The 24,472-nt window shown below is 36.6% G+C and overlaps 4 protein-coding genes across 8 annotated transcripts in view; 1 reads left to right on the top strand and 3 right to left on the bottom strand.

Annotated features, from left to right (window-relative positions):
- The window catches only part of LOC141902828 (nephrin-like), a 59,618-nt gene that overhangs the window by 15,520 nt on the left and 19,626 nt on the right, over positions 1-24,472 (top strand). The window contains exon 22 of one of the 5 annotated variants that reach the window (XM_074790729.1): positions 228-2,421. The exons of the other annotated variants lie outside the window; for them this stretch is intronic. Coding sequence (XP_074646830.1) covers positions 228-583 — 356 coding nt within the window. The 3' untranslated portion in view covers positions 584-2,421. Of the gene's footprint in view, positions 1-227; positions 2,422-24,472 lie in introns of those variants that run through there. 5 annotated transcript variants of the gene reach the window in all.
- Positions 4,365-8,033, bottom strand: LOC141901099 (uncharacterized). The gene is made up of 9 exons (XM_074788178.1): positions 7,761-8,033; positions 7,411-7,635; positions 6,920-7,215; positions 5,925-6,206; positions 5,372-5,510; positions 5,038-5,066; positions 4,862-4,900; positions 4,554-4,598; positions 4,365-4,408 (listed from the first exon to the last, which is right to left on the bottom strand). The coding sequence occupies exons 4-9, from the start codon at positions 6,190-6,192 to the stop codon at positions 4,365-4,367; spliced, it is 564 nt and encodes a 187-aa protein (XP_074644279.1). The 5' UTR covers positions 6,193-6,206; positions 6,920-7,215; positions 7,411-7,635; positions 7,761-8,033.
- LOC141901096 (uncharacterized) lies at positions 10,107-13,762 on the bottom strand. Its single transcript, XM_074788176.1, has 11 exons — positions 13,608-13,762; positions 13,464-13,504; positions 13,234-13,353; positions 12,881-13,019; positions 12,357-12,379; positions 12,117-12,143; positions 11,991-12,038; positions 11,270-11,308; positions 11,146-11,190; positions 10,632-10,676; positions 10,107-10,415 (listed from the first exon to the last, which is right to left on the bottom strand). Exons 1-11 carry the CDS (start codon positions 13,760-13,762, stop codon positions 10,339-10,341), a joined length of 759 nt encoding a protein of 252 aa, XP_074644277.1. The 3' UTR covers positions 10,107-10,338.
- On the bottom strand, positions 15,760-17,892 carry LOC141901095 (nephrin-like). The gene is made up of 4 exons (XM_074788175.1): positions 17,610-17,892; positions 17,167-17,493; positions 15,825-15,991; positions 15,760-15,777 (listed from the first exon to the last, which is right to left on the bottom strand). Exons 1-4 carry the CDS (start codon positions 17,890-17,892, stop codon positions 15,760-15,762), a joined length of 795 nt encoding a protein of 264 aa, XP_074644276.1.

Genomic DNA, 24,472 nt, shown 5'->3' with positions numbered 1-24,472 from the left:
CCAAGTAAGGCAGAGTTTATTGTGGAAAATAGGGCGTGAAGTAAATATCCAATCACTAGTGGGCAGACTTGACGATGTCATGGGCATTTTAGAAAGCAGCCACTTTTATGCGGGAGGGTTTGATAGATTTATTGTAACCTTCAATTCCCAGATGTAGACTGGCCAACTGAATCGTTTGACGGATTGTTTGTTGAATTCACTAAATGTTGTTACGCGTATGATTTCAGAAAATCCCTATCAAACAATTGGCGACAAAGAGAATCCTTATCAAGACGTTTACAACAATGACGATGGGGATATCGTGAAGTACGTTAACTGTGGTGTCGACAACCCTGCATTCAATGCAGACGATGTAGAAGAACTGAGAAAAGAACCGATCTATTTACACGTCGTGAACAACGTCAAAATTCAAGCGCCCCCTGGTGTGCTTATCGGTGATTTCGATGATTTTTCGACGTACTCAGAACTCGGTCGCGTCGTTGAGCCGCAAGTTCAAGCTGAACTCGTCGCTCGTTTGGAAGCAGAAGAGGCCGAACGACGCAGACAACGTGAAGAAAAAGAGCAGCAGGAAAAGAAATGTTGATTTTTGTATTATTGTCTCATCCACTGTGTTCAGTCGAGCGAGGTTCTAAGGATTGTATGTAGCATGTTATCGCTGATATCAAATGACTGTCGAGGATACGTCTGGTGCCATTCCTGGACCTCGGTCAGATCCTTTCGTTCTCACAGGTTTTCGTGATCTCTTGCGAAATCCGTCCCTGAAACAATCGCAATATTTAGGAGAGCCATTTCTGGATCTAGTTCTACAGTTCTCTATTAGGTTTGAAAGTTACATACGGACATCATGGTGAAACTGGATCCGACGTCCATTTTGTAGTATTTTAACAAAACACTGCTGGTTTCTAACAGTTTTTTCAATGTGGTAGGGTTGATTTTGAAATATGATTTAAATCTAGCCCTTCGATTTGCATGCATAATATCTGTGTAAAATACTCATTTGCCACGTTAAAATTGGAAGAAAACAAAAATCTCCACGATGGGTTTGGGAACAGGTGTCAGAGAGAAATACAAGAACTTAACTTGACTTAATTAACTGTTTATATAAGAACATAGCACAATCAGATATTTCTCTATAAAAGGACTAATACAGTTACAAGATATCATCATCAATAATGCTTATGCCTAATATCTATATTGTGAGCTCACTGATTTATTATCAATTATTTGTAATATTAAGAGTAGATAGTTTTCTATAAGACCTGCGTGTTGGTTTGACGTTCTGAATTCATACCTATCAACGCTTATTTTGAGTCCAAGCAATGTTAATTTCAAAAGTTCCTCGGCATCATTTGACATCTTCATCACAAAGTTGCCAATTCATTCTAGGCAGCCAACAGGCGAGAAATAGACCTAACCACATCGCAAAGCCATCCAAACATCGTTTGTTGTTTCGACATTTTATAGATGGCTAACGTTGTAATTCAACAATTAATTATGCAGCTATGTTAAACAATGATGTATGCGTATATTCTTTACAAATAGTTACTGTGTATATTGCTCTCATATATTTTCATAAAATCTTATTGATATAACTGGTGTGATATTTTTTACCCTCCCTTGAAAAGACGGCAGTCTTCATGAAGCTTCGTGTAGTCATTTCATTCAATTCCGTCCTCCAGTTAACTCAAACTCGAGCAACTTAAACGGGATCTATCTATAGGCCTATCTTCCCTATACATTACTTTTTCAAAATCGTGATTAATTTTACCATTGCAGACCCGGCAGCTATAGAAATGAACTGATTACAAATTTCATGATATTTTACAAAATTGACCTGGTCGATTATGAGAAACAAGGTATCAATTTTGTTTAGCCTTATACCAGCGTAAACCCATGATTCTTCCTGGTGCAAAGATTATCTGGTGAACTGGTTAAGATTTGTATAGTGTTGAGTTGTTCATATAGTTCTTCCCTCAAGAGATGATTTCATCTCGAATGCTTACTTGGTCCATTGGCCCCTCTAGTTATATGCTTTTTTGCAGTCACAATAACCTCAATCATTTCTAAGTACTACTTGTTACACAAAACCTGATAGTTTTCACCTATGTTTATGTGAACTATTCCGTTACTCAACGTCTATAGCCATTGACACTGTGGTGGATTTCTCTGACGCGCGTCTGTGATAAGAGAATGTCAATGCACGTATCTCTAAATGAAATAAAAAGATGTCGATATCATAGTATTTTTGAAAATGGCATTTTTCATGCTATACTAGGATTTAAGAAGCAGATATTTTTTGCACTAGGGCTTTTTAAATTGATGCTTTGATACTCAATTGTTCGTATTACGATTTGTTTGGCTTGTTATACATGTATATGTAATGAATGATAATATATCTAATACACCATTGCAAACGCTTTTGCAGAATTTTCAATTTTTAATAAAAAAATATTCAGTTTCGTATATATGCAATCTACGTGTTTGAATTATTTTATATTCTATATTGAATATGGGCGTTTTTTTCTATTTTCCCCTATAAACATAAATATGAATTGAGACATTATTTCATTCTAATCTACATCAGGCTCCACAGTTCCAAAAGAAATGACTTCTAAGTATTAGTATGACTCGGTTCAATAAGAAACCCGTTTAACACGGATATATCGGCGCTACCCGCTAGACGTATCGGCCCCACTCCGCGCGGTTGCGCCCCCATGGGGATTTACGCGAAGCAGCAGAACACAAACACGGCCACTCTCTCAATTTTCAATGATAGAAATCGTGTGTGCATTTCAATTATTTCGGCTGTTAGGGTTTTAAGGCACAATATAAGTTGATGATGTGATATGGCGATGTAAATTAATGATAATTCCGCAGTGAAGCTAGTCACGAACGGTGCCGATTGAGTGTACAGCTGCCAAAACACTGAAATGTGCGTAGTTGCGTAACTATTTGCAGTGAATTGCAGACGAAACATGAAGCCTTAACGGCCGTTTAAAAAAAATTATACCAATCGCAATTGTAAAATAAAAATGAGATAGAACCTAAGTTAAGATTCTGGTCATTTCAAAAATGTTATTAATTATTATTACTAATTTTTAGTCAGTGCGGAACGTTTACTTTTCCAACAATAATGAGGGGTGGTAGGCAGTCATGCAATTCAAGTCATCATTTATTACACGTTACTTCCGTGTTGTAGAAAATCTCACGAGTCCTGGACCAAACCCCATTGAACAATGTGATCTGTGTGCTGGCCACAAATGCACACAGATCACACTACACTACCCATTACACACTCCAGTACCCACAGCTTTCATATATCCATCCAAATATTTAGTGGCTTTCTTCAACGAGGTTCCAACTGTATGTCTCCGACATCTTCCAACATGTCATAAACAAAATCACGAATTCTCCCCTTCCTGAGAGTTTGATTGAAATAGTTTCGATTGTCACCTATTTTCGTAAAAAATTGCGAAAACAGCAACAAATCTTTGCGAAATGAAGCCTGAAATTTGAAACGCAAAAGAAAATTGTAATTCAACTAAATTGAGCGTGAGATATTCTTTATTTTGAAAGAAGTTTACATAAAAATAGCCAATACATATAAACGATAGAACAAGGCTCTTAAACCCTATAAGATTATTTCATGTGTAATTATTGAGAGAGGAAAAATGTAGATGTTGTTTGAAGGGTAGATGTAAACTTGAGTGAGAGAAGGAGAATCTATTGTATACATTCCGTTATGGAAAACAGCAATATTTCATTATTTTCAACTCAACATCAGGTTAACTTTACAAAGTACGGCGTAGCCTTGATTAAATGATTTAGATAAACAAATTGAATAAACGAATCGATTAAATAGATTAATATCGATAATGATAAGATACAGATATTTTACCCACAAATAATCCAACGTAATTCGTACAAAATGTAATAACAAAAGAAAATGTTTCGATTGAGAACAAAATATCACTCTCGAGAGACACGTATCACAGATCGGAGCTGCATCTATGTTACAAATATACATACATGTACAAATACTATCCCTGTATTTAGGATTTATCTGCATTTGAAAATATTCTTATTTTCCTCGAGGCATTAATTTGACATTTGAACTCTTATCAATTATGTTATTTCTTCCGAAAAGGATCGATTTCATTCATTGAAAACAAACTACCTGCGATTCGTCAGACAAAACAGGACCGTAACACCGTCACGAATGAACCGGTATCCCTAATCCACAGTTTTTAACACGGAGTGTAATAGTGTAATATTCGATGGGCCCAGGCACAACATCTTTGTTACATACTCTATATTACACAACTTTCAGTCGATAAGAGGTCGAAGCTGGTTATTAGTATCTGTTAATTCCTGACTTCTTCATAATTGTTCTGATCGGGCTCGAGCTCTGCTTTAAATGAAGGAAAAGACGGTAAAGTTTTACGAAGTGGATGTATATATACAATTATGTTACTGTCCCGAAAAGGACGCGGAACGATCATATCTTCATGTTTCTATACTGTGTTCGCAAGAATGTTCGAGAAAATACTTACCACAAAAAGCCACATTTACATACGGCGTCACCGCGGCGTAAACACCTGAAAAATTATAATATTTTTTAAAATATACAATAGAAATTATTGACAGAAAGACGGGATAGTTATAAATAGTCGAGACTATTTCCAGTCTTCAGTTTAATTGAGCAAAACCCACGAGATCAATCAAACACAGCTATTGTGTTTTTCTAACGTTTCGGGCAGCAATCCACCCTTTAGAATGAAACAATAGCTATTAGTTTTCATTGATATTGTGGTTTTGCTCAATTAGACGGGATAGTTTAAAATGCACTAGATATACATACGTGAATCGGTGTCCTTGAGTTCATTACTGTTAGAATAAACTGAAATGTTATAAATACGTTCGGATATGATGTAATTATCAATAATATTCAATTGTAGTATAGTATTATCAAAAAATATTCAGTATTTAGAAGCAGGGAAAACAATTCATATTTCTAGTATTTTTTAACAAATTTACCTGTTGTTGAATCATTAGTTTCATTTTTCCTGAAATGAAAAAAAATGTTTCACAAATTCAAAGAACGGCGTAATAATGGGATTCGAACCGATTCAGATGAGTCACTAGGAACGAGCATTTTCAGAGCCCGTGTTCAGGTATTTCTGTTTTTTTAAAGAATTTACCATTTAATGGCTTGAAGACAATAATTGATCTTCCTACTTGTTTTGAAATTAACCCAATTGACTACTTCTCAGCCATTTCTTGATGGTTTTACAACAGCATCGTTCATAAAGAAGGGGGCAATTGATGCAAAACAAATGGACAGCAAATGATTTAATTAATGAACACTTACATTCCACTTGTTCTGTTTCTTAATCGTTTCATTAAAAGTAATACCAATAATATCACGTTCAGAACAAACGCGATGATACTAAGAACAAAACCAACAATCGTCAGCGGATCTGGAGACGTTACGGTCCTCTTATCATCAACTGAATAAAGAAATGACGTTTGAAATTGATGATTTCAATATTCGCATCTGTATAGATTATGGTTACTTGGGTTTGCAGAAACATAACCATCAACAGAATATCTGCGGCATAAGAAATCTATCGTAAAAATTATCTTTTTTCAAGCGATTTGAGTCCAAATTTAATTCCTGTTTCGTCGCCACACAAAACGGGATCTTCTTTTCTGCGCTTGTTTTTGGCCACACAAAAACGGATGCAAAAACGAAATGATGTAATATTTGCTAGGCGTATTGGAAAGATCTTTTTTTTACTCGGCTAGAATCAGCCACCTTTTTGCAAATTTTCAAAAGAAGGCGACTTCGAATCTATTTTCCCATGGTTGTGTTCCATCTCATCAAAATATTTTGGATCAAAAACCTCCAGCCATAGCTTTACCTTTTTTCACTTCAAGCGGTCTGCTGGCGATGACGTCACTACTTTCAGATACGATCAGTTTGTAAGTGTATGGTTGATCTGGATTGATTTTAATCTCAATTTTTATCGAACCGTCGGTGGTTTCTATCGGTTTGGTAGATTTACACTGGTTCGTATATTTCGTACAGTATTCCACGTAGACGCTGTACTTCGACGGAAACGATGACATCTTCACCAGGGCGAAATCTCTTTCCTGCGTTATCGTGGCCTGATCCAATACGGTGTCCATAGCGCTGGGAATAGCTGAAAATAATACAGGACATGCTTTAGTGCAGTATGATAATTCAACCAGTAGTGCTGTTATCAGAAGTCCCGTGGTCACGAATATACCGTGGTCACGAACTTCTATTTTACAAGTTTTCGAAGTCAATGCCAGTCACTGCGCACGCGCAACAAGTCGGTTTTAGGATCTGATATCTACCCTAAAGTTCTGTCGATTCAGACTTTGAAAGGCTGAACGGAACGTGTAACTCATACACGATACAATATCACGATTACGATTTATTTACACTCCAACCATTTCCATGGTATATGGAGGAAAACTATTACACATTTATATACAAATATTTACAAAACAACACTGAAGTGATTAAAATTTAGAGAATGAAAACGTAACAAAATATATATATACATCAACTATTTACAATACTATATATATACTATTGGAGGGATCTATATACATCTAAGCCGATGAATTTGGCTAAGTTGACCGTTGGGTTATACGCATGCGTAGAGGTGACGCCTGTCGGGAAAACTTATAAAACAAGAACCGATAGTAGAAACGTATGAAACATTCTCGAAGTTTAGTGATGAGAAATATACGCAACAGTATTCAAGAAACCGGTATTTAGTTCATTACACCGAAAGGAGGAATGGACCATGAATCAATGCGCAGTGAATATAGGGGAAGAGACCTGTATGGTTCTATTCGAAATCTCTACATGATTCACACTTACCATTTGTTCGAGTTGTAACTATATCAGTAAATGGCCTCGTTTTATCACCAGGATTTAAGTTGACACTTATCACTTTGAACTGATAAGCAGTTGCTGGTTTCAATCCGGTTATTAATTCGTTTGCACCATTTTCCCATAACCAGGATCGGGTATTCCAGTTTTATCCGCGGACTTTGTAGATTCCAATGCCTTGTGAGTGACTGTGAATGTTTTTATGGAGCCACCCGCAAATTCCGATATCCAACTCAGAGTCACAGATACGGCCGTTTTTGCGACGATTGTCAGATTTCGAAGCCCTACAATGAACAAAATGACCAAGATGAAGGTTGCACAAGTTGTATTTTGCAATTGATGACAAATGAACAATAATGAGACTATAGAATCTAAAGCAGTTTTCATTAGAATTTCTAGGGATTTTTCCACATGTGGACTGCAGCAACCGTAATGAAGCTTCGTTTCTGGAATAAAGTTCCGCACGATGCAGCACTTACCAATTTCTAGGATATTCAATGTAATTTCTACGCTTCAGTTGACACAAATGAGATCCGTAATCAGACGCCTGAACTGATTTTACAGTTACGATCCAGAACATGGTTGCCGGAGTAGCCCTGTATTCAAACGTGTGGCTGCAATTCAAAGTTGTTGCTCGCGGATTCGCGTCGTAGTTTATCGTAAATCTACGACGGGTTTGAGTTTTTCCGAGAGCTTTGGTGCATCTGTGGAAAATGGAAAAAATGATTGGGAACATTGCATGTACGGCATCTTTATCAACCCTGATATTCTTTATTGTGCAACATTCACTTAGAAATGGAGTAGATTGAGAAATATGTGTAGTACTTACAGTAAACAAATAATTTAACTTGATTAGAAATCATTGGTGTTGGTATACCAGCCCCAGTAGCTGTACATTGATATTCTGCATGGTTATCTGTTTTAGTGACGGATGTTGAATATGTTAGAGGACTAACTCCCTGTTTCACAGTGCTGCCCCCTGGTATTCTAGTTATGGCGAGGTTCGGTACCGGGTTGCCCCCTGTAGCTGTACACGTTAAGTCAAAAGATGTGGATTCCTGTACGGGTGACGTCGGTCTTTGTAATGTTACATTGATTGGTAGATCTTAAATGAAGAAAACTAAAGAATTCCCCAAATTCGATAAAAATGTGTTCAAAAATCGGATTAATTTCCAAACAAAAACCTTGGAATCATTCATCAACGTTTTTCCAGTCACGAGTTAGATGAGCGAGTGGAATGTTTTCTTCTTTCGTTGCTACTGCCAAATCCCGATCTCCAGTAATATGCGACGCAATAGAGACGAGGAAGTATTGCTCCTATTTAACAAGAATATGAACATGATCATAGCAAACAAGAGGGGGAATAGTCGCATGACATTGAAGAAGGTTGAGCGTATACGTGTAAACCTGAGTCCGCGGCTTATATTTCGTTCTGTTTAGGCGGCTCAACGCTCGTCGTATAAGTAGGAAATGACTGTTTCTTCTGTACTTAGTACTCAAAATTATAACGAATTACATGTTCGATAAGCATCCCTAAGACTTAAAAGGCCTTTCAACAGATAGGACGCAGAGGCGAGAATAAATACAGTGGCCGAATTTACTTTCTAGAAGAAAAGAGATCGCTTACAAGAAACTACTTATAACACTGTTTTCACACTTTTTTGCGTGAATATCTCAATATGTGTTCGTAGAAATTCCAACCAGGAAGTAGAATATGAAACTGAGGTGCTCGGTTTTTACAGCTATAGACAGAGCGAGTTTCAATTCATACCTGAGACATTCAAAAATTAATGTTTGAACGACATGTATTCATTTCTACATCTGCTGCCACCATTCGGCCATTTCGTGAACTGCGGAACTTGACCTAAAATATCTTTAATCGAACCATCATTCGACACTTAATCGCCATTTTTCGTTGTAATCAGAACTTCGACACCCAAGACATCATTGGTTGTGAATGATGCAAGGCATTAGATATTTTTATCAGCACACTGGGCGAACTTCGTAATGGGAGTTATTTGACTATAGTCGAACTAAGTGAAACCGAATGTCAGTTTGTCCGAACTATGAACCGAAAACGGTCGACCACGAGATTGGGCACGGTCGCTGTAGTTCGTGTCTATTTCCAAGATGGACGACGCAGCGAAATGCCTTACGACCAAACATAGTGCGTTCGGTTATTTCTTCCAACCACTAGCTACGAAAGCCGAAGTTTGCCCTGGAAATCTGCCTTTCGTACTTCACACGGTGTTGTACCACCTGAGATAACCTAAGCCATTGTGAATTGTCAATGAACCCACAAATGACTCGAGATAGAGATTCTTCAGAAATTGCATAAAATGAGACTTACGTTGTAGTTTGAATAAATTCTTATTATATTTTGTTAAAAAATCTCATACAGAAACTGATCGGCATTAGATCAAGTAAGGTGAAGCCCAATGTAAACATAAATGATCATATGATTAACATAAATGATCCAATGATAACAAAAAGTATAAAGTATGATGGATGGCTGAAATCGGGTTTCAAAAATATTTCACTATGACTTCGTGCACGATAAGATATTTGTAGGCGCTTTTTTTTTATTTTAGAGACTGCAGTCATCATCGTCAAATCTAAATCATTATGTATGTATGTTTGTACAGAGATGTATATGTGAACTAATGCAGTGGCGTATCAACAGCGAATAGTATGTACTTAAGCTTTTCCGTAGAAGAATAAATATAATGCATGTGAATAAGAAAAAGAAGTGGACCTAGGATAGAAACCACGGCATACTCAGATCTTAGCGGATAGTGTGGAAGAAATGGAGCATTTGTGTGAGACGTATTTTGTTGTTGATTGGGAAGATGAGAAGAATACCAATCGTTTACTATCCCTAGGAAACCTTCATATAATGATATTCCAAATCATGACATATAATGTCATGATTTGGAATGTCGAACGCTTTCGAAAGGTCTGGGGAAATATACCACTCACAGCAAGATCTGTTTTTATTTCTTATTCTAACAATACATTCACATTTATCAAATAATTCATTATATTCCGTTACAATGAAATGGTAATTTACGTAGGTAATGAATAAGTGTGAATGAGGAAACAAGCAGAAATTACAGTTACTTTCGACAGATTTTTCAGAATAGACCGTCACTCGTAGGAATTCTAACTTGTTGCATAGTCTAACGGCATCAACAACTAGACCTATTTCTAATTGCACCCGTTCAACTTGTTTATCAATTTACGTATATTTTGTGTTTGTTCGACGAGAAAGCGAAAACAAAACGAAATCGTAACATTGTTTCTTCAGGAATCATTTCAAAGTACATATGACGCTGCAAATAACTTTGAATCCATCCACGGAGTAGAAGGGTCGTATAATTTATTTTCGATGTTACAAGCACATCGTGCTAGTTTTTCGAGTCAGTAAAAAGTTCCATAATAACTTCTTCATAATGGTTCTGGTCACCAGTTACAGAGTCTGCTTCTAATGAAGGAAACAAACAAAACACATAGTTATCACTATCCCAAAAAAAATGATAAAGCGGCCGCGGAGCTTAGGTGACGAGTAGTTGAAAAACCCGACGATATCTAAGTCTTTTGTGAAGATTCTAAATTGTTTGCTTAGAATGATGTCTATCGATGAATTTTATGGTATGGGTTAATGATAATCGATGAAGTGATTTAATGATGACTTGCTTACCGCCAAAAGCTACATTTACATACAGTGTTTCCTCAGCGTAAGAGTCTGAAATATGATTTTATCAATAGTAAACGCATTTCACAGGGAGATAAGACGGTTTCAGATGAAACGAATATAATCCATACGCGAGTCTTTGTCATATGCTTCATTACTGTTTGATTAAACTGCAATGGTGGAAATTCGGTTCAAGGAATAAATATAAAATCAATTATATCCAGAAAAACATAGATGATATGTATGAATTTCCTAATATCACATATTCAGTGTTTTTAGAAAACAGTAAAATATCTTCAGAAGCCAGATTTTAACGAAGGAAAACTAAGAATGCAAGCGGATTAATGAAATGCTCACTTTCCCGAAAATGACAAGGCAGGCGCGGAGGCTAGGTCAAGGATGATTGAAACAAAATGTCTACGATAGCTAGCCCTTCGTTAGAATTTTTCTATATTGTCTCCTAGATTTTCTAGATTTTCTCATAGAAATGTGTGACTTAATTCAATGATAATTGACCTACCGTTAAAAGCCTTGTTTACGCTCCTTGTGGCCGCGGCGTAAGAGTCTGAAATGTCATATTCCATAAATTGTAAACTAAATTCGCAGTGAAATGAGAAAGTATCAAATGCATCGAATAAACATACACAGATCTGTGCCATGGGCTTGACTACTGGTTGAATAGACTGAAATGATGAAAATTATTCCAAGATTGAAAAAATATAATATTCAGTGTAAGTAAATAGAAAACCTATGGTAACATGCTGAGAAATACATATTTTTTTCGAGGCCACAAACCTTTCCGTTCGAACGGAAGATTATTTTTTGGTGTAGATTCAATAGTTAAATGTATATATGAGTAGAGTGTGCAGTGTGCACACTGATGGCAAATGGCTCAGATTACAAGGTGGGAGTTTGTTGGAAAGATAGAAGAGCATTTAGTTGCTATAATAGAATATAGGGACATGTAAAGGATAGCTAGCGCCGTTCAGGAGGGGGTAGAATAGAAGCAGTGAGACTGGTTAGAAGATGGTGAGGTCATTAAGCACTTACATCAAGCTATTGTCTCTACTCAGTGGCCGCGGAAAAATGAGTTTTCACCTTGTGGGGTTTCGTAAAAACTGATAAAATCTTTAAAAGCCCTGAAATTCTATGAGATAAGAAAAATGATTCGTATCCCTAAAATGATAAGGTGGCACTTTGGAATAGCGGCTGTGAGGATTTGGAACAAAAATAGTTGGTACAGATGTCGACGACATCTTGCCACTGGTGAGACTAAAATTTTGTAAACTTTCTCATAGATGTTTTCATAGAAATGTACGTATAATAAGTTAAATTGAAAAAGTGATTTAATGATAATTGACTTACCACCTTCAAAAGCCGCATTTACGTTCGGTGTTACCGTGGCGTAAGAGTCTGAAATATCATATTTTTCGATAGTAAACTCAATTCACAGTGAGACACGAAGGCAGAAAATGCATCGAATATACATACACGGGGATTCCTTCGTGTTTGAATAAACTGAAATTATAAGAACAATTCTGTTCAAGAATGACGCTATTATCAAAAATATCATAGAATTGATGTTACGTATTCGTTTTAAAAATATTCAGTGTATGGAAAACCGATGAAACCCTAGAAGGCCTGTAATTCAAATAATGATGAAATTACTGATAATATTATCATTATATTATATTTCCCATCGAATAACAAATCTATTTCTACTTCATTTACCAACTTGTGATTCTCCAGTTTTTCTGAAATGAAAGAATGATTTCGCTGCATTATTTACACGTCGATTACATATTTCGAAAATATAATTGTCGCTAGTGAAAGGGATCGGTTAAATGGAATATTGGGATTCGAATCTTCTCGTGGTGTAACTAACGTGTACAACCAGTTTCGAGACCATTTATAATATTCTGATTTTTGAAATATATCACCGAAAATTGCCCACTTTTACATCAAGAAATATGTCCTTATCGTCAAAATTAATGAAGTCATTGGTGGAATTAATGACACTTATTGTTGAAAAAAGGACTGCATCGTTTTTTATGGCTCGTACAAATCAAAGGACGGCATTGCTATTTTCTTTGGCCCATCTAAAAAGGGAATAGGACACAAACGGGTAGGACATACCTTAAAGACAAAATACGAGTCTATTGCTCAGCATGGAAATGAATCTATTGACATTAGATTAAGCTTAGCGAATAGAAGAGGAAACTTCTAGTAACGTATAAACAAAAAGAAACATAAACCTTTTCGTGCAGTATTTTGTCCAGATCCATTGACCGTCTCGACGACCTTTCAAGAATAGAAACACGAACACAATAACGATGATGGCGACCAACAATACACCAGCAACAACACCTCCGATCAACGCAACATTGGTAGTAACTGAGAGGATCGAAAAATGGGAAAATAAAATGTGCAAATTATGACAAGGAAGTATCGATGGGCCTGGATTTCACCAGAGATATTTTTCATTAAAAGCGAACTAGCAAAATGACTATAGGCGTGGTTGGGATATCTATGCATTTATTCGTTTGTTTATCTTTCTCTTTTCAACGTTTGGATCTTGGTTTACCGACACTAACCAGCAAATATTTACCTGGAATTTCAACCTGATGGCTCAGAATCACGTCACCTCTCTCAGTTACAATCAGTTGGTAACTGTATGCTTGATCGGGATCGATTTTAATCTCAATACTAATCGAACCGCCAGTACTTTCTAGTTTCGTAGAATTAAAACATTCGTTCGTATTTTTGAAACAGTATTCCGCGTAGACACGACGGAAACGACGACAATTTTATCAGGACACTATTTCCTTTCTGTGTTACTGTCGCTTGCTTCATTGCGGTGATTAAAGCGATTGGAATAGCTGAAAAATGAGAAAAACAAATCCGATATCAATATCATCCTGAAAACAATTGATACATCATCAACACAATCATCTAGAAAGGAGTGGGTGCAGCCAATCCCACTAGCTGGAACTAACAGCCGAGATAGAATTCTCAAGATCGGGGATCGAGGAGGCACGTATGTCGCTACGTATTCCGATTCCTATATTCGTATCAACGGGAAGCTCCTTGATTCTGAATTTGACCGAAAATGATGCGACATCGAATGTGAATGACATCGGCAAAGTTTACTGGTAAAATAATCCGAAGGAACTTTTTGTTTGAATTTCTTCGATGACACGCAATGAGGATTTTCCGAGAATGAGGAATTCAACTCAAACAAAATTATCCTAATCAAAAACTTAACGAATTGAGGAATTTACGTTTAATTATTCCAACGGGCTTAAAAATAGGCCTGTATTTATATCTTATAAAACTTACATATCTAACAAGCCTTCAATCTTACCATTTGTATTAGTTGTAACTATATCAGTAAATGGACTTGTATTATCACCTACATTTAAGTTGACACTTTTCACTTTGAACTGGTAATCAGTTGCCGGTTTTAAACCGGTTATTTTCGTTTGCACCAGTTTTCTATAACCGGGATCGGGTATTTCAGCTTTATTCACGAATTGTATGGAATTCCAAGCCCTGTAACTGACAGCAAACGTTTGTTTGGCACCACCCTCAAATTCAGACACCCAACTCAATGTCACAGAAATGGCTGTTTTTGCAATAACTGACAGATTTGACGGTGTTTGGGGAGGTCCTAAAACAATAAGAAAAAAAAGAAATTCGTTTTATAGTTCGCGCGCTGCACTAATTTATTGGGATCCCAGTTCAGCAAAATGCAGTCTCGTGTTATTCAGAGTGTTACTCCGGTATTAATCTGAACCCTGGGCCCAGCATCCCTCCAGACATCCGACTACTCAAATATTATCAATTGATGAACGACTAACAGAAGAGTTATCATTGAAAATAGGTTTCAGGCTGCAATCGATATTTGCAGGTTTTATTAGAATTGATAAGTGGTAAATAGTGCTATAGTGCAAATGACTGCGAATTTCTGAAAACAACATATAATTCGAAATAGCACATGATTCTTACCAGTTTCTGTGAGTTTCAGTGTTATACCTATGCTACCAACTGAATTATTGAGTCTACACGAATAAGATCCAAAATCAGACGCCTGAACTGATTGTATGATGACATTCCACTGCGTTAAACTGGTCTTTTTCAATTTCCGTCGGTCATTTGTTGAATTGTGTCTACAGTTGAGAGTTGTCGCTAACGGATTTGCATCGTAGTTTATCGTAAATCTAACACTTTCTCCTATATTTGCGGCAACGGGTTCAACTTGTGAAGAAAGCTGCGGTGCATCTATTGTAGAATTAAACTAAATATGTAATATTGTGTCTAGTGTATATAGAATAAAAAGTTTCTAAAAAATACAAGAGTAACTTTTTCAGCACTTGAAATATGAAAGAATGTACAGTGTAGTCTCAAATGAAGATATGTACCAGTTGCGCTAATGCTATGAGAGGAATTTGATCCCCTTGCGTAACGGAGTAGAATTGAAACAAAATATGGATGAAATTCGGAATAGAACTTAGAATAAAGATAGATGAATTGTTGAGAATGTTTTCCTTCGATGCAAAGTAATTATGTCCCCCCGGACGCTGTCGTTGTACTGTGTATATACTGGTTGTTTAGATTGGACATCGGTAATAAAATATCACTGATAGATAGAGTAAAGTTCATTTGTAAGAACACAACGACGTTTTCGTAGGGTTTTTATGAGATAAATAACAGTTCACTATAGTCATACTGGTTGTTCACAGCGGACATCGGCAATAAAAAGTTACCGATAAATGGAGTAAAATTCCCTCGTATGAAATCATATCAGTTTTTACTGCAATCAGTTTTTATAAGTTTTTTGTGACGAATTAATCATTCGTGGATTTGATTGATATCCAGTCATCTGATAAACACTAACTACTATGTTTTACAAAATTAAAAGATAATTTTTCATTTCATTGCTACAGTAATCCAAGACCTCTACCGAAACGGCTACGAATACATCTGATTATTGTGCATTTTCATTTATCAAGAAGATAAATCGCCTATTGAACACTTACACAATATAGACAACGTCATGGATGTGTTGACACCATTGACAGTTTGACTGTTCTGATAAGCTGTACATCTATATTGTTTTCCATTTTTATCCTTATCAGTTGGTACTACTAGACTACTAGTAGATGCCCGTGCACTGTGAGATCCGGGTTTATGATTTACTGCTTGGTTGGGTGAAATATTTGTCCACGTTGTCGTCCAAGAGCTGTACGCCCAGACAATTGTAGACACCGGGTTACTGGATTCAGTTGTACATGTCAGAGTTTTTGATGTACCGTGAACAACTGGACCGTTTGGAATTTCAGTCAGTGTAATTGACTCGGGTGGAACTGAAGATATAACATTGAAAGTCATGATTGATACTTTATTAGACGGTCATTGAAAGATGCGAACATGTGATTTTCTCTTACAGTGAACGGTAATCGTTGTAATCGTTGTCCCTGATAGAATGGTTGCCTGTCGAATTCAGGGCCACTGCATTCGCAGTAAGTTCGAAAAGACAAGGCAACCAGTCTATGTCCCTGATACCGATGTACCGCATCAGGCATGCGCCACTTCAGTAGGAAGTAAGCACTGCTGATAAAGAAAAACACCCAAATAAGACAAACACCTGCAGGGGTCCGCTTGTTGGTACCGTTTCAAGTCAGAATTGATTTATTCTCATAGACTCGATTACGCCAATAATTTCTTGCATGAACTATGGAGAACTCGTCCAGAGCGTGAAGGTTCTTACTGAGTACAGAATTGATTCTTACTGCGCATGTCAGCTCTTCTACCGAAATATGCAAAACGGGAATACAGTCCAAACCCTGTTTTTGTACGACATCTAGCGATTCATACCTCTTTGCAGGGTATTTTTCTAATTGGTCATTGCGAGGACCAATAAATGAACACGATGTAACTCGAAGTGATTCTCTGTTAGATTTTTATGTAACAGCAGACGTAAGGAGAATGGCCGGAAAACTAGTGTTTCTAAAACTTCAAAAATTGTACATTCAAAAGCCCCGAGAGAAGAACATGAAGTTTGCAAGAAAATTAAGGAATAGTTGCAAAGATTCTACGTAACGACTTTGATAATATTACAAAACATGAAAAATATGGCAAACGTATCATACGCACACTATCGCCCCCTCGTGTCAGAAAGCCGATATTAAACAATTTGACGTTACATTGAGATAATCTGACGGTAGACTATCATATCTTATCAAAGTAAAGAAAATCGATCGAAGACTGATTCAGTTTTACATTCGATCTGACTATTGTTTACTAACACATAATCTGCCCGTTTTTCACCATTAAGCATATTATAATTTGTTTTCAATATTCTCTCAATCTACGGATGTTGAACTGAAATCATGCGAATTGTAAATAAGTAAAGCGCATTTGGTTGATTTAATCTTAATGAACCATGAAGATGCAGATAATGATTGGTATTCCGATTCAAATCGATGAATGAAATAATATGTAACCGTTAAACACATTACACGTGCTATACCACACTTACACAATATAGACAATGTTGTGGTTTGGTTGAGACCATTAACGGGATGACTGTTCTGATTAGCTGTACATCTGTATTGTCTTCCATTCTTATCCTTATCAGTTGATACTACTAGACTACTAGTAGATATCTGTCCACTGTGAGATCCGGGTTTATGATTTACTGCTGGGTTGGGTGAAATATTTATCCATGTTGTCGCCCCAGAGCTGTACGCCCACTTAATTGTAGACACCGGGTTACTGGAGTCAGTTGTACACGTCAGAGTTTTAGATGTACCTTCAACAACTGGACCGTTTGGAATTTCAGTCAGTGTCATTGATTCTGGTGGAACTATAAACAAATATTTAAATTCACGCTCCTTCATTAGCCATTCAGGGAAAGGGCATTTATATGAACAACAATCTACAACACTTCATTTGATATCTGAAATAGCGTTTCATACTTACAGTGAACGGTAATTGTTGTATCTTTGTACAGATTTCCAGTTTGACATCTGTATTGAGCCTGATTCATAGATTTAGTTGCAGTAATAGATAATGCGCTAGTAGCCATAAACCCGTGATAGGCTGCACTAGTTTGACTCGTAGTTGGTTGAGAGACAAGTGCTGTCCATGTGGTGGAGGAATATATGAACCACTGAATCTGTACAGCCGGGTTTGACGAGTCAGTTTTACACTTCATCTGTTGATTATTGTTAAATAATACACGATTTGCCGGTTTCTTCACCATTGTCAGTGATGTTGCTTGAACTAGAAATAATTTGTTTCAATATTGTCAAAATCCAAGGATGTTGACGAAACAAAATCATCACAAAAATAGAACTAAATTAACTTCACGAGGTTACGAGTAATTTGTAAACAATGTATAGTACTTACAGTTGACAGTTAATACGAATTTATTAGAAATCATTGGTGTTGATATACCAGCCCCAGAAGCTGTACATAGATATTTTGCCTGGTTATCTGTTTTAGTGACGGATGTTGAATATGTTAGAGGACTAACTCCCTGTTTCACAGTGCTGCCAACTGGTGTTCTAGATATTAGCAGGTTCGGTACCGGGTTACCCCCTGTAGATGTACACGTGAAGTCAACGGAAATGGAATCCCGAACTGGTGACGTCGGTCCTTGTAATGCAACACTGCTTGGCGGATCTGAAATGGACGAGAAAAATATTTTGCTAGCGGAAAAAAAATTGAAGAATTGAAGCCGAAACGTCATGATTCAAAATAGAACGAATTTCATATAAATTCTCATTTCACTCTCATTAATGAACCTCTACGTGTAGTTTAGAAGCAGGTTTCATTTGGTAATTAATCCGGTGCAAAATATTTCCGAATGATCTGAAATGATATATTTTAGAACTAATGTATTTTAAACTTACAGTAAACGGTAATCGTTGTATCCTTGTAAAGATTTCCAGTTTGACATCTGTATTGAGCTTGATTTATAGTTTTAGTTGCAGTAATAGATAATGCGCTAGTAGCCACAAACCCGTGATTGGCTCCAGTAGTTTGACTCGTAGCTGGTTGAGAGGAAAGTGGTGTCCATGTTGTAAAGGAATATGTGAACCACTGAATCTCTACAGCCGGGTTTGACGAGTCAGTTCTACACTCTATCTGTTGATTATCGTTTACTAATACATAATCTGCCGGTTTCTTCATCATCGTCAGCGTTGTTGCTTGAACTAGAAATCATTTGTTCTCGATATTGTCAAAATCCGTGTGTGTTGACGAAACAAAATTATGTCAAAAATAGAACCGCAGTTACTTCATGGGAATAACGAGTAATTTGTAAAATATCTGCAGTACTTACAGTTGACAGTTAATCTAACTTTATTTGAAATCATTGGTGTTGGTATACCAGCCCCAGTAGCTGTACATTGATATTCTGCCTGGTTATCTGTTTTAGTGGCGGATGTTGAATATGTTAGAGGGCTTATTCCCTGTTTGACAGTGCTGCCACCTGGTGTTCTAGTTATGGCGAGGTTCGGTACCGGGTTACCCCCTGTAGCTGTACACGTTAAGTCAACAGATACGGATTCCTGAACGGGTGACGTCGGTCCTTGTAATGTAACATTATTTGGCGGGTCTGAAATTAAAAGTGTTAAAAAGCGATTATTTTGATCGATGAGTTATATGTACAACAGCAACAGATTATTCGGTACAATTTCATATTTCAGATTACCGGCCCAAATTAATTTGAAATGAATTGAAAAATCATATTTATTCAAAGCACAAGCCTTTGCTTGAATAAATTTCTCGTACGTTATTGATGATGTTTTAATTGCTCCGGTTCGCTGGTAAATTGTAGCATATTTTTCAAAGCCGCGTCTCACCCGATCACAATCGTGACGAATAGACTTCATGAAGAGAAAATATGGTGAATATCGATCGATGGGAAGATTCATTTGAATGAAATATGTATACATGTTATAATTAATGGAACATAAGGGGTCTAGAATACACCCGTTTGAATAGGGTAAAATATGCCTCAGAAGAGTCCGCGGTTAAAGGATAAACGCGTTTAGATTAATATTTTGTGGTAATCTGACGATATTTTCTTGCCTACGTCATTATTCTAGATAATTGCTTTATCCCGATGTGACCAAATGTCATTTGATAAGGATAGAATCTGAAACTTTAACATAATTCAGCCTCATAAATGCACTTCATAATAAACTCCGTAAAGGAGTCGCGCGCGTTTTCCTCAGCATTCAACGCAGATATAGGTAGGTACTTATAAATATTTCGTTTCTTTAACGAAATTGATGAAACACAGATTTGAACAACGAACTCCTTTGAATCCATTGACTGGGTTATTTCCAACAAATTTCTGTTACAAATTGCTTAATATGAATACTAGGTAAATCACGTGTGTTCATCTATCTTAACGTAATACTTACATAGAACTTGAATAGTAATATTACCAGCAACTGATCCCGCTATATTCGATACGTTACATGTATAAACATCTGAATCAGTTTTACTGATTCGTGTAAAACTGAGTTTATTATTAGACTGTCCTGATAGATTGACACCACTCCATTTATACGTCAGTCCTGTAGCTCCAGACTGTGAACCGTCACATGTGATTGTTAATTGTGAATTCTCCTGTACTGCGACGATGTTGTTGTTGGTGGTGTTTGGTTGAGATGTTAGGACTGGTCCAATCGGGGGTACTGTAGATATGAAACTATATTGAAAACCACGGGGGTTTCGGTCGTTCATTTTCAATGCGTCTGCTACATTATATATTATAGATTTTGGCAATTTAAAAGAAATCATCCACTTCAAAATTAATGAATCAACATGAATCAGTTGTAGATCACAAAATATCCGTGATAAAACGATGAGAGTATAATCCCACAATAAATGAATTGATAGCTAAAAAGTTTACCTCGAATGTAAGAAATATTACCCTCCTTCAGTCTAAAATGAATTGCAAAATAAAACACAGCGCATGTACATAAATACATTGTCTATGCATGAAATATAATACGAATTACTGCACATTAAGTAATGGGGACTGGAGTACTGACATATTTTGAAACACAGATCTAATGGGGGCTAAAATCTTCATTGAGGTTGGCAGAGCGGTCAGAATGAGTACAAATCAAAAGCGGATTCTTACTATGTGGTGTCTATAGTGAGATTGCTGTGTGGAAAAGCAATATTGGCTCCAGGAAATTCGAAAGTATGCCCGATTTGCAAAGAATAGAGACTACCCCACATATCTAATTTCACCCTCTTTAAAGCATCGTTTATGTTCCTTGATTCTTCCCAGTTTCCCCAATATAAAAAGGGTTACAATCAGGACAGTAAGAACAGAACAGGGAAAGATACTTTATTAGCTTTGTGAAGTGCTTTCTTAAAAACTTTTTTCGGGTATGCAAGTTTTTTTCAAAAAAAGGTTAATTATGTTACTAAGATTTCAGCGTTGTACACAAATAAAGTGAAATTGACCATGATTCTGGGGCATTTTTGAGCGGCCATAGCCCCTTAATGCCCCAACCAAAAAATGCAAGAAAGCACTTTTACCAGATTATTTATTTGGAAATATTGGAATTTGCCATCAAACCTATTGTACGCTAAAATGGAATTGAAACCCACCTTTGAGCTCCCCTACTATGTAAAATATCATGGCCTAAAAAGTTTTTATCACAAATCCAAGGCCCAAGGGAAAGACCCTGAACAACCACCACTTTAAGGTAAGTTTGAGTGAATGGAATGAAATTCAGGTAGGATTCACAGCTAGTAAGTTTACAAAAAACAGAGAAACCTATAATCCCGAATTAAGATTTTGTCTGAAAACATCAAAAAATGGGTTTCTTCCATCGAACTCCCACTCGGAGGTTAACTGCTAGGAAGGATAAATAAAGGGAATTAAGAAATGTCAAAAGATGTCAAGGATGAGATCAGTTGATACTAAACATAAGATATAATCGACATAACTGTGCCATAGAAGAGGCGCGAATATAGGGTAAAATTTCAGATTCAATGTCGTTCTAAGAAAAGGTTAGCTAGAATAGGCGATAGAGGCCCGTAGCGAAATCATATTGCGCAAAGAAAATGCCATCAAATTGAAAATAGGCTCTTCTAGCGCATAATTCTAAAAGATCAACGAGACAGTTAACGTTTGATAAAATCTGAAGTGAGTTCCAGAGGGATCTATGCTGTGAATAGAGAGACTGTGTCAAAAGAAATGAACTTGTTGCCATTAGGGGTAACGTGACGTCTTGTAGTAAATCAATATCGTGTTTGACATGAGAACCAGAGAACGAACCGACAAAGGAGAAAGCGTTTTTTCAATCGAGGATCGAGAAAGATATCAAGAGGGAGAGCCCCTTCTTGAGATGATAAGATGCGTAAAGGGACATTACTTTTACGAATCTTAGGGGGAGGGGCGTAAAGATAAGTCGGTAAGCTGGGTAATCGGCTGGTCAATTTCATAATAAATTTATCATCAGTAGGATGTTAACATATACTGTGTATTTATTTGGGCAGTCATTTTAGACTGAAGAAGGGTGGCAGCAACCACCCGATATGTTTCTAATATTTCAAATATTAAACAAGTTAGCAATCAATTCATTTAATGCGGGATTTTACTCTTATAAATCAACATGCTACAAATGATTAGAGTACGTGTAAAATGTTACACGTTTTACTCACGTTAATTTAATTAGTAAAGCTTTAAAAGCGTTATTACTCGTCACATTTTTTAACTCGCAGTCATTGAATTGTTCAAACCCAAATCACATGGTGAATGCAATTTCACAGTCCACTCTTCATCACTGAACACGATAAGAGAAATGAGATATTATTGAACTTTTTATCATGCTTACCTATTACAGTAATTATTGTGTTACTATTTGGAAAAGAGTTCATGTAATCACACTTCCACTTTCCAGAATCAATCATCCGTACATTAGTGATACGTATACCATATCGTCCAGATGTGACGTCACATTGTCCATTATACCCAGTGATAGTTCCCCTAGGACAGTTAATCTCGTCAAACTCAAACTGTCCCGATTGGCCAGATATTGTTATTCCGAAACCGCATAAATGTTTACCGGGTGGTGAAACCTGACATTGTACGACAGTGGTGTCACCTAATTTTACAACTGCTGGTGTTGCAACCGTCGTGAGCGTCGTATCCGCTGCGTCGATACAGTTCTGTTGCTGCCCTGAAATTTTCAATGGAAATGAAAGTTTATTTATAGTCGACTTTAGACTGATATCAACTGGTACATCATAACTCGAGTTGAAGTCAATATACGAAGCCTAATTCTAAAAATGCAGAGGAGGGTGTTGAGAAACTATCCACAAAGAATTATCAATTCGTGACAAAAACGTGGAATTAGTCAGATTTCTACTTACGCAAGGCTGATTATAAACTGGATCAACGTGATTTTAGATACATGATTTATTCATTACATATTTCGCATGAAATCATTCATATGATGTCAAAACATTCTAGCAACGTTGCTCACAGATTGTATTTCCTCAATATGTCATTAACAGTGCATTTCCTTGGTACGTTTATGAAATTGCGTCCGAGTATTCGTTGCAAAAATATATATCTGAATTACGAAACGTATCAGGTCATCTGTGTTGAGTATAAAACCGCGTCAATCTATTAGTTGTCAGGCCTTGATATGCTAGAGTGAGTCCGAGTGGAATTTGTGGAAATCGTAATGGTGGTCGGGTAGAGGATGTACAAAACTTCTCATAGTCAAATTTGCTTTGAAAAAGGACAGGATTGCCTGTGGCGCATTAAATATTTTGTCATTATGGATACTAAGTGGATTAAGGAATTAATTGAAGAAATCCCATTTATTTTATACGATAAAGAAATAAATTTTTCATACAAATTCGAATTGCGGGATTTCTTCAATCATCTACAGCGTACACGGATTAGGGCGTTCTTACTAATGGATCAAAGAACTTTTATCCTGATGTCAAATCTCATGAAAAGCCGATGACTGCATGTCTTCTAATGATTTTTGTTACATTCACAATGCAAAATGAATTAATCATGTCACTTGTGGTCGGCTTTGCAAGTAGAAATCTGTACTGTATATTACCGTTTATTCCTGTCCACATTAGAAGTGATACCACAATCCCTGCCAAACACTTCTGTAATGAAGATAATGTAAGCTGCGTGATTTCACAATCTGCTTGATGTTAGAATATCAGGGGTGGCTGTCTGCGCTAGATGTGAATTTGTTAATCAAACCCTTTAGACTGTTTCGATAAATAACACTGTCAAACCGGGACCGAAAATTAATGTGTGCATTACTAATTTGTCACGTGTGATATCGGCTTCGAAATCGGTTTTCGTTTGGATCTCGATAGATAATGATTTACCACGCATTTATCAGTCACAAGGTTTAGTTAATCAATGGAACTGCATAGATTCAATCTACAAAAATGAATTTGGATGAAATACGTGGTAGCTCTCGTCCTTACCTTTCCATACATGCTCTTTATGCTTTTCAAAGAACCGCAGAATTCCTTCAATAAGAAAATAGTATACAAATATCATAACATAACGAATACTTTAGACAGATATCATAACAAATAAAGAAACTGTAACTATAATCGAATGTGATAACACTGAAAAAAAAATAAAATGTTTTTCTGACCTTAAGCAATTGAGTTTTGTGGCCTTCGTTACGTAAATAAAAAACAAGAGCAAAGCGAAAGGAAGATTTTTTATTTTAAATTTAGACTTCATAGTAAAACGATTAACTTACAACATTCAAATTGCTGATCTACGTATTAACAGGATGAAGAGCGCTTAGAAT

This window comes from Tubulanus polymorphus, chromosome 3 (assembly GCF_964204645.1).
Source record: "Tubulanus polymorphus chromosome 3, tnTubPoly1.2, whole genome shotgun sequence".
NCBI classification, from domain to species: Eukaryota; Metazoa; Nemertea; class Palaeonemertea; order Tubulaniformes; family Tubulanidae; genus Tubulanus; species Tubulanus polymorphus.
The sequence above is the reverse complement of the archived record's forward strand: the minus strand, read 5'-3'. Positions and strand labels throughout refer to the sequence as shown.

Coding starts and splice junctions, on each gene's coding strand:
- LOC141901096 (XM_074788176.1), bottom strand. CDS start 13,762: ATGTCATTCACATTCGATGTCGCATCATTTTCGGTCAAATTCAGAATC. Junction 13,020..13,233: donor CCATCAGGTTGAAATTCCAG/GTAAATATTTGC, acceptor CGATCCTCTCAG/TTACTACCAATGTTGCGTTG. Junction 11,191..11,269: donor AGCCCATGGCACAGATCTGT/GTATGTTTATTC, acceptor ATGACATTTCAG/ACTCTTACGCCGCGGCCACA.
- LOC141901095 (XM_074788175.1), bottom strand. CDS start 17,892: ATGGTGAAGAAACCGGCAAATCGTGTATTATTTAACAATAATCAACAG. Junction 17,494..17,609: donor TACAACAATTACCGTTCACT/GTAAGTATGAAA, acceptor ATTTGTTTATAG/TTCCACCAGAATCAATGACA. Junction 15,992..17,166: donor CACAACATTGTCTATATTGT/GTAAGTGTGGTA, acceptor TTATATCTTCAG/TTCCACCCGAGTCAATTACA.
- LOC141901099 (XM_074788178.1), bottom strand. CDS start 6,192: ATGGACACCGTATTGGATCAGGCCACGATAACGCAGGAAAGAGATTTC. Junction 4,901..5,037: donor AACTAATGATTCAACAACAG/GTAAATTTGTTA, acceptor ATAACATTTCAG/TTTATTCTAACAGTAATGAA. Junction 4,599..4,861: donor ACTCAAGGACACCGATTCAC/GTATGTATATCT, acceptor ATAATTTTTCAG/GTGTTTACGCCGCGGTGACG.